This window comes from Cherax quadricarinatus, chromosome 28, assembly GCF_038502225.1.
Source record: "Cherax quadricarinatus isolate ZL_2023a chromosome 28, ASM3850222v1, whole genome shotgun sequence".
In the NCBI taxonomy this organism is placed as follows: domain Eukaryota; kingdom Metazoa; phylum Arthropoda; class Malacostraca; order Decapoda; family Parastacidae; genus Cherax; species Cherax quadricarinatus.
In genome coordinates, this window is record NC_091319.1 from 22,329,552 (window position 1) to 22,343,796 (window position 14,245).

General features: G+C 39.4%; 1 protein-coding gene across 6 annotated transcripts in view; it reads left to right on the forward strand.

Annotated features, from left to right (window-relative positions):
* Positions 1 to 14,245, forward strand: part of Elys (AT hook containing transcription factor 1 homolog) — a 269,815-nt gene that overhangs the window by 14,175 nt on the left and 241,395 nt on the right. For all 6 annotated transcript variants that reach the window (XM_070089464.1, XM_070089469.1, XM_070089468.1 and 3 more), the window contains exons 2-4: positions 1,378 to 1,653; positions 1,810 to 1,959; positions 2,099 to 2,246. In XM_070089464.1, the coding sequence (XP_069945565.1) occupies positions 1,384 to 1,653; positions 1,810 to 1,959; positions 2,099 to 2,246 (568 nt within the window). In that variant the 5' untranslated portion in view covers positions 1,378 to 1,383. The remainder of the gene's footprint in view (positions 1 to 1,377; positions 1,654 to 1,809; positions 1,960 to 2,098; positions 2,247 to 14,245) is intronic.

Sequence of the window (14,245 nt, forward strand, 5' to 3'; positions counted from 1 at the left end):
ATCAAATTTCATACTTTTGGTGTCATTAGTTCGGGAAAAGATTCTCTATCATTTCAAAAGATAAAATCAATTCTTTTTTTGAAAATTATGCAACATAGAATGACAGTTTCAGAAATGGGCTTGCAATAGTCAAAGGGTTAAACCAAAAATACGGTCGGAGTTTTTTTTTTCTCATCCACTGTGTGCTGCAGGATTTTTTTTATACTGTGCACACTGACCACATAGACCCATTCTTTCATATGTAGCCCTACCAGCTTTCTTCTACCAGATTTGGAGGCGCTAGAATTTTGGCACACAAATACGGGACCAACATTGGCTATCAAGCTGTACATACATGTATATGGGACCAACCCTGAAAGGCTTAAATATCAATGCTATTCTTGCTGAATAAGGCAAGTGGAAATTCGTGTATGCAATAATTTTGCAAAAATCATTCTGAACCTAACAAAAAATATATTTTGTTGTGTTTATTATTAGTCTAAATTAAATTGCTCTTGTTATAATAAGGTTAGGCAAGTTTTCTAAGGCTTTTTTGTTACAAAATTATTAATTTTTGCATTAACATAAATGAAAAAATACATCTTTAAATGTGTAAGAGAAATTTTTAGAAAGGACTTAATTTTAAATGAATTCTTGCTAATTGACCAATTTTACCTATTTAGCATGACATATATCTGCTTGTACATGCATGTGACCTAAGTGTAAGTAGAAGTAGCAAGACGTACCTGAAACCTTCCATTTTTGTGAGACTGAAAAAAAGAAACCAGGAATCCTGCCATCTTGTAATATAACTACAGGCTTCTGTTTCACACTCACTTGGCAGGACGATAGTACCTCCCTGGGCGGTTGCTGTCTACCAGCCTTCTACCTTCTATTTTTCTTATCACCTAAATAAAAAATTCCCACAGAGTCTTGCATGCCTTAGCAGGTAGGCACTGTGACTGTAAAGGAAATCTAAAGTGGCATTTACTTTTTTTCTTAGATGATTCACTACCAATTCATCTAGTATGGAAGGATGAAGTGAATATTTATAGATATTTCACCAAAATTACTGTCGAGATCGGTTCCTCGTTACACAGTACCCTAAGATTATTTTGCACTTCAGTTTACCTTTTGAGCCAAAATACATAGCTGTAATATGGCTTCCACACTTTATTAACTATTTACTGAAAGATTCATTCCAGTGATGGTACTGTAGCTTTATACTGTGAGCATTTTCCTGATGCTGAGAATATTTTCACCTACCTATAATAGGTATTTGTACTGACACTAATGAAGATTTCCTTGTAAACTTACATATTCTTGGCCTCGATATTTTTTCCTATTGTCATGTTATGTTCCTGGTAGAAATTTAAACTTATTCTGACCTACTTTCAGGTAGAAATGGTGGGAGTGAGTGTTGTGCAAGTGGGCAGCGCTGTGCGACACATCCCTCTGCCCCCACTCACCCACGAGACTGAGTCTGCCTTGAACTCTGAGGATCCAACCAAAGATTTGGGGAACAATGGTTTTCCTGTGCTTGGTGGATTTGTAGGTGGGGGCCAGCTTGCATGGAGAGCTGTTGGACCAACAGTAGAAATTATTGAACCAAGCACAGGCACACGAAAAGCAGCATGGACATTCGGGGCAATACTGCACAATACTGGAACTCGGGTAAACCTAGCAACATTTGTACATACGTGTAGTTCTAACTTCTCGTTTGAGAAGCCTAGTATCCAGACTTCCGACTAGACACTTGTTTGCAGTTCCTATTTTTTCACATCTTTAATGCAAAGTTGGTTTGAGGCTTATGATAATTTTCTTAAACAGGTAACCAGTGTGTGTGGAGTTGGCCCAGGGGCAGTGTCTCAAGTGGTGGTTGGTGTAGATCATGGTGCTGATCGTAAACCTCAGGGAATGGTGGCACTATTATCTCTATATTCTTCAAGGCTTACACGGGTTTTTCATTTCACTCATAAGGTAATGAGTGTAGTCAAAGTATTTTCAGTAAGGTACTTGATAAACATTGAAATTAGAAGGAAAGAAATTTATTAATTTTAAAAATTCTCTCTGTTGTAGTATGAAAAGTTGGTTTATTTCTGATTATTAAATTTTCTAGGTAACAAGTTTATGCATGGTGTCAAATGGAGAAGTAAGTGTGGATTCTGGCACTCTGGCACCAGAATTACGTCCCTGGCATGGACTTTTAGTGGTTGGAACAGCACACGGCACATTGCATCTTCTTGACCTCGCTCTGGACCTGGGAGGCTAGTTTTGTTAAAGTTTCATGTAGCTATAATTGTATTGCATAAAGATAATGTAAATTTTTTCCACAACTCATTCAGTCAACCTTTTTGTGATGAAGAGGCCTAGTGTCTACAGTAAATTTCATTTTTAGATTGCATTGTTGACACAACTAGTTTCTGATTAATCTTTGTACAGTAATATTATCATTGAGTCATTGATGGCTTATTTTTTGGTTACATTTAAACTGCAAAATCACACTTCAATTTTTATTTTCTCTCTCCTCCTCTCCATTTTTTGCCTTTTTTTACCTTCTGGTATTAACCCTGTCATTGTCCATCATGCAGATCTACATTATTGACATAAGGGTCTTTTACGTGATCTCAGCTCACTCAAATAAGCTGTGAGTGGTAAATTTTGGCCTGGATATGAAAGAATGATTTTGTGCAGTGAGTGTGGATACTATAAAAAAATCCTGCTCCACGTGGTGCATGATGAGAAAACTAAACTCTCACCTTGTCTTTGGTTGAAAATAGTGACTGAGATGTTATCTAGGATGGTGTTATTTGCAGTTTCTTGGTATCACATGATATAATGGAAGACATACTACTCAGAGATTCTCTTTAGCCCTTTCAGGGTTGGTGCCGTACTAGTACGGCTTGCACACCAGGGTTGGTGCCGTACTAGTACACATTCTAGTACCTTCAAATCTAGTGAGAGAAAGCTGGTAGGCCTACATATGAAAGAATGGGTCTATGTGGTCAGTGTGTGCTGTATAAAAAAAAATCCTGCAGCACACAGTGCATAATGAGAAAAAAAACTCTGTTTTTGGTTTAAAACAGCGACTTTGCACTGTATTTTCGAATACTATTTATGGTTGTATTCTAGTTTTCCTGGTCTCATTTTATAGAATGGAAGACATATTACAGAAATTGAGATGATTTTGATTGGTTTCACAAAGAAAAGGACCTTGAAATTGAGCTCAGAGTAGCAGAAATGTTCAATTTTTGCCAAAGTTCAAAAGTAAACAAATCATGCCCTGCGTCCAATACACGTCAACTGGTGAGTCTAATATTCTTTCACAAGTGCACTGGTATTATTTATACCATTTCTACACTAATGCAGTAGACTGCATAACAGTAAATCTTCTATTTTTTGTGAGAATAAAAATTCAAAGTGGAAAGCAAAAGAAATGTAACAAAGACCTGGAGACGTGACTAATGAACAGAGGAAATGTTATTTTAGTGCCAGGAATGTCTGTCTTGTTTATTCTGGACCCTATTTGGAAATTGGCATCTTTTGAAATTTGTGTGAAATTGGCAAAATTGCCAATTTCTGACCACTTTATTGAATAGGAGGAACAACATCTTGTAGGAGTGAGGAAGAGCCAGTTGTGAGTGTGGGGGAAGTTCGTGAGGCAGTAGGTAAAATGAAAGGGGGTAAGGCAGCCGGGATTGATGGGATAAAGATAGAAATGTTAAAAGCAGGTGGGGATATAGTTTTGGAGTGGTTGGTGCAGTTATTTAATAAATGTATGGAAGAGGGTAAGGTACCTAGGGATTGGCAGAGAGCATGCATAGTTCCTTTGTATAAAGGCAAAGGGGATAAAAGAGAGTGCAAAAATTATAGGGGGATAAGTCTGTCTCATAAATATGCAAGATTACAGGCATGTCTTGCTACTTCTACTTACACTTAGGTCACACTACACATACATGTACACATTTATTTATACACACTCATCTGAGTTTTCTTTGATTTTATCTTAATAGTTCTTGGTCTTATTAATTTTCCTTTCATATCCACGGGGAAGTGGAATAAGAATCTTTCCTCCGTAAGCCATGCGTGTTGTAAAAGTCAACTAAAATGCCGGGAACAATGGGCTAGTAACCCCTTTTCCTGTAAAGATTACTAAAAAGAATAAGAAGAAGAAAATTGTCAAAGTGGGAAGTCTGAATGTGCGTGGATGTTGTGCAGATGATAAGAAAGAGATGATTGTGGATGTTATGAATGAGAAGAAGCTGGATGTCCTAGCTTTAAGTGAAACAAAGCTGAAGGGGGTGGGAGAGTTTCAGTGGAGAGGAATAAATGGGATTAGGTCAGGGGTTTCAAATAGAGTTAGAGCTAAAGAAGGAGTAGCAATAATGTTGAAGGATAAGCTATGGCAGGAAAAGAGGGACTATAAATGTATTAATTCAAGGATTATGTGGAGTAAAATAAAGATTGGATGTGAAAAGTGGGTTATAATAAGCGTGTATGCACCTGGAGAAGAGAGAAGTGTAGAGGAGAGAGAGAGATTTTGGGAAATGTTGAGTGAATGCGTGGGGAGTTTTGAATCAAGTGTGACAGTAATGGTGGTTGGAGATTTCAATGCTAAAGTGGGTAAAAATGTTATGGAGGGAGTAGTAGGTAAATTTGGGGTGCCAGGGGTAAATGTAAATGGGGAGCCTTTAATTGAGCTATGTGTAGAAAGAAATTTGGTAATAAGTAATACATATTTTATGAAAAAGAGGATAAATAAATATACAAGGTATGATGTAGCACGTAATGAAAGTAGTTTATTAGATTATGTATTGGTGGATAAAAGGTTGATGGGTAGGCTCCAGGATGTACATGTTTATAGAGGGGCAACTGATATATCGCATCATTATTTAGTTGTAGCTACAGTTAGAGTAAGAGGTAGATGGGAAAAGAGGAAGGTGGCAACAACAAGTAAGAGGGAGGTGAAAGTGTATAAACTAAGGGAGGAGGAAGTTCGGGTGAGATATAAGCGAATATTGGCAGAAAGGTGGGCTAGTGCAAAGATGAGTAGTGGGGGGGGGGGTTGAAGAGGGTTGGAATAGTTTTAAAACTGCAGTATTAGAATGTGGGGCAGAAGTTTGTGGTTATAGGAGGGTGGGAGCAGGAGGAAAGAGGAGTGATTGGTGGAATGATGAAGTAAAGGGTGTGATAAAAGAGAAAAAGGTAGCTTATGAGAGGTTTTTACAAAGCAGAAGTGTTATAAGAAGAGCAGAGTATATGGAGAGTAAAAGAAAGGTAAAGAGAGTGGTGAGAGAGTGCAAAAGGAGAGCAGATGATAGAGTGGGAGAGGCACTGTCAAGAAATTTTAATGAAAATAAGAAAAAATTTTGGAGTGAGTTAAACAAGTTAAGAAAGCCTAGGGAAAATATGGATTTGTCAGTTAAAAACAGAGTAGGGGAGTTAGTAGATGGGGAAATGGAGGTATTGGGTAGATGGCGAGAATATTTTGAGGAACTTTTAAATGTTAAGAAAGAAACAGAAGCAGTAATTTCATGCACTGGTCAGGGAGGTATACCATCTTTTAGGAGTGAAGAAGAGCAGAATGTAAGTGTGGGGGAGGTACGTGAGGCATTACGTAAAATGAAAGGGGGTAAAGCAGCTGGAACTGATGGGATCATGACAGAAATGTTAAAAGCAGGGGGGGATATAGTGTTGGAGTGGTTGGTACTTTTGTTTAATAAATGTATGAAAGAGGGGAAGGTACCTAGGGATTGGCGGAGAGCATGTATAGTCCCTTTATATAAAGGGAAAGGGGACAAAAGAGACTGTAAAAATTATAGAGGAATAAGCTTACTGAGTATAAGAGGAAAAGTGTACGGTAGGGTTATAATTGAAAGAATTAGAGGTAAGACAGAATGTAGGATTGCGGATGAGCAAGGAGGTTTCAGAGTGGGTAGGGGATGTGTAGATCAAGTGTTTACATTGAAGCATATATGTGAACAGTATTTAGATAAAGGTAGGGAAGTTTTTATTGCATTTATGGATTTAGAAAAGGCATATGATAGAGTGGATAGAGGAGCAATGTGGCAGATGTTGCAAGTATATAGAATAGGTGGTAAGTTATTAAATGCTGTAAAGAGTTTTTATGAGGATAGTGAGGCTCAGGTTAGGGTGTGTAGAAGAGAGGGAGACTACTTCCCGGTAAAAGTAGGTCTTAGACAGGGATGTGTAATGTCACCATGGTTGTTTAATATATTTATAGATGGGGTTGTAAAGGAAGTAAATGCTAGGGTGTTCGGGAGAGGGGTGGGATTAAATTTTGGGGAATCAAATTCAAAATGGGAATTGACACAGTTACTTTTTGCTGATGATACTGTGCTTATGGGAGATTCTAAAGAAAAATTGCAAAGGTTAGTGGATGAGTTTGGGAATGTGTGTAAAGGTAGAAAGTTGAAAGTGAACATAGAAAAGAGTAAGGTGATGAGGGTGTCAAATGATTTAGATAAAGAAAAATTGGATATCAAATTGGGGAGGAGGAGTATGGAAGAAGTGAATGTTTTCAGATACTTGGGAGTTGACGTGTCGGCGGATGGATTTATGAAGGATGAGGTTAATCATAGAATTGATGAGGGAAAAAAGGTGAGTGGTGCGTTGAGGTATATGTGGAGTCAAAAAACGTTATCTATGGAGGCAAAGAAGGGAATGTATGAAAGTATAGTAGTACCAACACTCTTATATGGGTGTGAAGCTTGGGTGGTAAATGCAGCAGCGAGGAGACGGTTGGAGGCAGTGGAGATGTCCTGTTTAAGGGCAATGTGTGGTGTAAATATTATGCAGAAAATTCGGAGTGTGGAAATTAGGAGAAGGTGTGGAGTTAATAAAAGTATTAGTCAGAGGGCAGAAGAGGGGTTGTTGAGGTGGTTTGGTCATTTAGAGAGACTGGATCAAAGTAGAATGACATGGAAAGCATATAAATCTATAGGGGAAGGAAGGCGGGGTAGGCGTCGTCCTCGAAAGGGTTGGAGAGAGGGGGTAAAGGAGGTTTTGTGGGCAAGGGGCTTGGACTTCCAGCAAGCGTGCGTGAGCGTGTTAGATAGGAGTGAATGGAGACGAATGGTACTTGGGACATGACGATCTGTTGGAGTGTGAGCAGGGTAATATTTAGAGAAGGGATTCAGGGAAACCGGTTATTTTCATATAGTTGGACTTGAGTCCTGGAAATGGGAAGTACAATGCCTGCACTTTAAAGGAGGGGTTTGGGATATTGGCAGTGTGGAGGGATATGTTGTGTATCTTTATATGTGTATGCTTCTAGACTGTTGTATTCTGAGCATCTCTGCAAAAACAGTGATAATGTGCGAGTGTGGTGAAAGTGTTGAATGATGATGAAAGTATTTTCTTTTTGGGGATTTTCTTTCTTTTTTGGGTCACCCTGCCTCGGTGGGAGACGGCCGACTTGTTGAAAAAAAAAAAAAAAAAAGTCTGTTGAGTATACCTGGCAAAGTGTATGATAGAGTTATTATTAAAAGAATTAAGAGTAAGACGGAGAATAGGATAGCAGATGAACAAGGAGGCTTTAGGAAAGGTAGGGGGTGTGTGGACCAGGTGTTTACAGTGAAACATATAATTTTTTTTTTATTATCACACTGGCCGATTCCCACCAAGGCAGGGTGGCCCGAAAAAGAAAAACTTTCACGATCATTCACTCCATCACTGTCTTGCCAGAAGGGTGCTTTACACTACAGTTTTTAAACTGCAACATTAACACCCCTCCTTCAGAGTGCAGGCACTGAAACATATAAGTGAACAGTATTTAGATAAGGCTAAAGAGGTCTTTGTGGCATTTATGGATTTGGAAAAGGCGTATGACAGGGTGGATAGGGGGGCAATGTGGCAGATGTTGCAGGTGTATGGTGTAGGAGGTAGATTACTGAAAGCAGTAAAGAGTTTTTACGACAATAGTGAGGCTCAAGTTAGAGTATGTAGGAAAGAGGGAAATTATTTCCCAGTAAAAGTAGGCCTTAGACAAGGATGTGTGATGTCACCATGGTTGTTTAATATATTTATAGATGGGGTTGTAAGAGAAGTAAATGCGAGGGTCTTGGCAAGAGGCGTGGAGTTAAAAGATAAAGAATCACACATAAATTGGGAGTTGTCACAGTTGCTCTTTGCTGATGACACTGTGCTCTTGGGAGATTCTGAAGAGAAGTTGCAGAGATTGGTGGATGAATTTGGTAGGGTGTGCAAAAGAAGAAAATTGAAAGTAAATACAGGAAAGAGTAAGGTTATGAGGATAAAAAGATTAGGTGATGAAAGATTGGATATCAGATTGGAGGGAGAGAGTATGGAGGTGGTGAATGTATTCAGATATTTGGGAGTGGACGTGTCAGCGGTTGGGTCTATGAAAGATGAGGTGAATCATAGAATTGATGAGGGGAAAAGGGTGAGTGGTGCACTTAGGAGTCTGTGGAGACAAAGAACTTTGTCCTTGGAGGCAAAGAGGGGAATGTATGAGAGTATAGTTTTACCAACGCTCTTATATGGGTGCGAAGCATGGGTGATGAATGTTGCAGCGAGGAGAAGGCTGGAGGCAGTGGAGATGTCATGTCTGAGAGCAATGTGTGGTGTGAATATAATGCAGAGAATTCGTAGTTTGGAAGTTAGGAGGAGGTGCGGGATTACCAAAACTGTTGTCCAGAGGGCTGAGGAAGGGTTGTTGAGGTGGTTCGGACATGTGGAGAGAATGGAGCGAAACAGAATGACTTCAAGAGTGTATCAGTCTGTAGTGGAAGGAAGGCGGGGTAGGGGTCGGCCTAGGAAAGGTTGGAGGGAGGGGGTAAAGGAGGTTTTGTGTGCAAGGGGCTTGGACTTCCAGCAGGCATGCGTGAGCGTGTTTGATAGTGAATGGAGACAAATGGTTTTTAATACTTAATGTGCTGTTGGAGTGTGAGCAGGGTAACATTTATGAAGGGGTTCAGGGAAACTGGCAGGCTGGACTTGAGTTCTGGAGATGGGAAGTACAGTGCCTGCACTCTGAAGGAGGGGTGTTAATGTTGCAGTTTAAAAACTGTAGTGTAAAGCACCCTTCTGGCAAGACAGTGATGGAGTGAATGATGGTGAAAGTTTTTCTTTTTCGGGCTACCCTGCCTTGGTGGGAATCGGCCAGTGTGATAATAAAAAATTTATTGAATAGTTGAAATCGGTAAATGGGTGATTTCTTGTACTCATTTGATAGAAAAAATAGAGTTCTAGCGAAATAGTTATTATTTTTGTCGACTGGTATATGGGAATTGGCAGAAAATAGGGCTCAAAGTGGGCAAAATCACCAATGTGTAAACATCGTCGAGACCGCTAACTTCGCGAGAGCATAACTCCTTAAGTTTCCCATCAAATTTCTTACTTTAGGTGTCTTTATGATTGGGAAAAGATTCTCTATCATTTCATTTTTTTTTTTTTTTTTTTTTTTTTTTTTTTTTTTTTTTTTTCCCGACCCTGAGAAGTTTAACCCTTTCAGGGTCCGTCCCGTAGATCAACAGCTTTACATTGAGTGTCCAAACCATAAATCTACGCCAAAATTCTAGCACCGTCAAATTTAGCTCGAAAACGCTCATAGGCCTACATGTGAGAGAACGGGTCTGCGTGGTGGGTGTGCGCCATAAACAAAAAATCTAGGCACCCGCATAGCATTGTGGGAACGCTGGCTCAGTTACCCTTGTTCACCATGCCTCATCGCAAGTCAGCTCTCACTCCCCGGAAAATTGGGACTCTCCTCTTCCTATCTGATAGTTCTGACACTGATGGAAGTGGAAATGAAGACGAATTCTACAGCTTTGATCAGTTAGTGTCCGAAAAGAATGACCAGGGTATCGATAATAGTGCAGAAAACCCTGACGATCCTCAACCTTCTACCTCTGGTGTGGGCACTTGTGACTCAGGGTCGGTTGTTCCTCATCGCAAGAGAAAACTAATATTTTCGCGTGGCCAGGCCTCTGGCTTCAGTAATGATGATGATAGTGACGTGGACTGTGATTTTATTGCGCTCGACGATCAATCGAGTAGTGATAGTGAGGAATCATATTCACCAGTGAAGCGTCGGTATGTTCGCCGCCACATGCGCTCGGGTAGTGTACCCTATGCTGTGCCCAGGGGACGGAGTACATCCCGTGGCCCAACACCAGTTTTAGATAGTGATAGTGAGGATGATGTGGCTACACTTGGCATGGATAGACCACAGGCATCAGTGGATGGTGTTAGTGGTGATGGTAGTGGCACCGCCATGCGTGACTCGCCAGGCCACGCTGGGACCCACGCTGCTGACTCGTCAGTTCAAGGACAAAGCGGAGCGCCAGCCACCAGCCCACCACAACCACAACCACCCGCACAACCAGCCTATGATGTCCAGTATCCACCAGCAAACTGTATGTGGGATTGGCAGCAAAATCCCAATTTTGTTCCCAAGCCTCACCACTTTGATGATTCTCAAAGTGGAATTCTACCTACTTGTCCCCTTGGAACCACGGCCAATGAACTGGAATTCTTTGAATTATTCTTTGACCAGCCATTGATGGAAATTATTGTCAGGGAAAGTAATAAGTATTTTGAGTACACCATGGCAAATACGATCTTATCACCACAGTCAAGACTACACAGGTGGAAAGAGACGACTGTTGCAGAAATGTATTTGCTTTTTGCAACAATAATGCTTATGCCTCACGTCTATAAGCATAATATAAAAGCATACTGGTCCACAGATCGGCTAATTTCTACCCCGGTCTTCAGTGAAATCATACCAGTGAACAGGTTTATCTTACTCTTACGTATATTGCACTTCTCTGACAAAACCAGGCCTGACAGAAGTGACAGGTTATACAAGATTAGAAATGTTTTCATGTATCTCAAACAAAAGTTCAGCATATACTTTTATCCATTCAAGAATCTTGTAATTGACGAGTCTTTGATTTTGTTCAAAGGTAGACTGCCATTCAAGCAGTATATACTGAGCAAGAGGAAACGCTTTGGTATAAAACTGTTTGTACTCTGTGATTGTGACAGTGGCATGGTGTTGGATATTGTTGTATACACGGGTAGTAAAACATTGAAAGATGCGAAGATGTTATTGGGTATCTCAGGTGACGTAGTGAGAAACATGATGGCACCTTATCTTGGTAAGGGGCATACATTATATACCGATAACTGGTACACAAGCTCATTACTCAGTGATTTCATGCGAGTGAACAAGACAGATGTGTGTGGCACAGTGCGTTCTAATCATAAACATATGCCCAGGCTCAACGCAGGTGCTCGTGGTGATGACGTGCAGGTGTTTACTGCCAATGACATCATGGCATTACGGTGGCATGACAAATGAGATGTCACATTGTTGACAACCATTCACCGTAATGAAATGCAAGACAGTGGCAAAGTTGATCGAGTGACTAATGAACGTATTCGAAAACCAGTGACAGTGATTGATTATACACAAAAAATGCGCTTGGTTGACAAATGTGACATGCAGATTGGTTTTGTTGACTGTGTTCGTAAGAGTTACAAGTGGTACATGAAACTTTTCTTCCATCTCATGGACATTTCAATGCTCAATGCATATAATATGTACCAAATAAAGACTGGCAACAGACCACCGTATGGTGAATTTTGTTTGTCTGTTGTCAGACAACTCATAATGAAGTACCAGGTAACAACACCTGCTATACAACCCGGTCCTCGAATTCCTCAGGATATACCCAAGCGTTTGAGGAGGGAAGGTGATCATTTCATAATACAACTTCCTTCAACTCAGAAGAAATTTGCTCAGAAGAGATGCATCGTCTGTGCACAAACAAAAAGACGGCAACAAAGACGCAAAGACACTCGGTTTATGTGTGAGGAATGTAAGGTGCCTCTGTGCATGGTGCCTTGTTTCAAGGAGTTCCACAAGCTCCAGCAGTTCTAAAACCATGTCCAGTGATTGTAAATATGTAAATATATGATAGAACATTAGTATTATACAAGATTTGTGCATGTTTATTGTAATAAACAACAGTGGTAAACAATAATATGATAAATTTAGTGCGGTTATTGTGTTCAATACAGTGAGTTTATATATATACATTATATACAGTATTGGTCTCTCAGGCCCCAAATGTTAGTAGGAATAGAAAAAAATTGGAAAAGAAAAGAAAAAACAACAAAAAACGCAAAATAACGTAATGCGCGTATGTGGAATTCGTCGATGTTGCCGCCACCACATCATTTTCGACAAACTTCTTGGCACTGTATCTCGGTAAGTACTGATCAGATTTTTTTTTTGTCTTATTACCTTCACAAAATTTTGCTCTTTAATTCTGTAAGAAAAAATAATTTTTTTTTTTTTTTTTTTTTTTTTTTACAAAATTTCTTGGACACTGGAGCACCACTTCAGATTTTGGCCTTGGACCCTGAAGGGGTTAAGAGAGGGCCTGCTGACTCTGAAAGGGTTAAGAGTAACATAAAGTTTGTTGCTTTAGTATTTCATGGAGAGATGAGTGATGGGCCAAGCATCATCCCTTATTATTCCAGGATGTGGAGCAGTATGTACCCCTGCGTTTTTGGTGCTGAGAATCACATTTATAGTTATAAGTAGCTCGCTAAACTAGTGAATTCTCAGAGCATCTTGCATTTTTTACCTCAACAATTTCAGAATTTTTCTTTGCTTTTCCTTTTGAAAGGTAACTTCATAAACTTGGTATTGTCTCATTTCATTTGCAGTCTTATGTCGAGTAACATAGCTTGACATTGCACATTGTGTTATTGGTGTAGATCATCTGCAGGTTCATATGTCATCTGCTGAACCAGTAGAATAGACAAATTGACTCAAAAATTTCCCTGTTTTGCTTGTTTCATATTCAAAGCCTCTAACATCTGCTTTTTTTTTTTTTTTAACACGCTGTCCATCGCCCACTGAGGCAGGGTGACCGGAAAAAAAAAAGAAACTGTCACAATCATTTACACATAATCACTGTCTTTGCTAAAGCATGCAGATATGACATTTCAGATGTCACTCCAAACAGCAAATATCCCAAACCCCTCTTTTAACCCTTGACTGTCGCGGCCGTATATATACGTCTTACGAGGTACCGTGTTTGACGTATATATACTCATAAATTCTAGCGGCTTCAAATCAAGAAGGAGAAAGCTAGTAGGCCCACATGTGAGTGAATGGGTCTGTGTGGTCAGTGTGCACCACATAAAAAAAATGCTGGAGCACGCAGTGCATAATGAGAAAAAAAAAACTGACCGTTGTTTTAATTAAAATGCCGACTTTGTGGTCTATTTTCGTATAGTATTTATGGTTGTATTCTCGTTTTCTTTGTCTTTTTTGATAGACTGGAAAAAATATTATAGAAAAAGAGATGATTTTGATTGATTTTACTATAAAAAGAACCTGGAAATGGAGCTCAAAGTAGGGGAAATGTTTGACTTTTGCCGATGTTCAAAAGTAAATAAATGATATCATTGTCCAATAAATGTCCAACTAGCCATTCTAATATGCAGTCATGAATTGGTTCATGTTATTTATACAATTATTACAGTATTGGAGTAGTCTGCATAATAGTAAACCTTTATTTTTTGTTTGAATAAAAATTCGAAATAGAAAGCAAGAGTAATATCAGAGGGGCCTGGAGACATGACTGATGAACAAAGAAAATGTTATTTTAGAGCCAGGAATGTCTGCATTGTTCATTCTGGACCTTATTTTGAAATTCATATTTTTTAATTTTCATGAAATTGCAAATTTCTGACCACGTTATTGGGTAGTTGAAATTGGTAAATGGGCAGTTTCTTGTACTCAATCGATAGAAAAAGTGGAGTTCTAAAGAAATAGTTATGAGTTTGGTTGACTGGAAGAATGGAATTAGCCGAAAATAGGGCTCAAAGTGGGCAAAATCGCCGATTTGTAAATATCACCAAGGTCGCTATCTTCGCAAGAGCTTAATTTCGTCAGTTTTCCATCATTTCGTTTTTTTGGTGTCATTACAATTGGGAAAAGATTCTCTATCATTTCATATGAAAAAATAATTTTTTTTTTTTTTTTTTTTTTTTTTTTTTAAATTTTGCGACACCAGGAGACACCTCAGGATTGGGGGTTGCAACAGTCAAGGGGTTAAAGTGTAGGCATTGTACTTCCCATCTCCAGGACTCAAGTCTGGCTAACCGGTTTCCCTGAATCCCTTAACCCTTTCGGGGTTTCGGCCGTACTAGTACGGCTTACGCGCCAGGGTTTTTGACGTACTAGTACGCATAAATT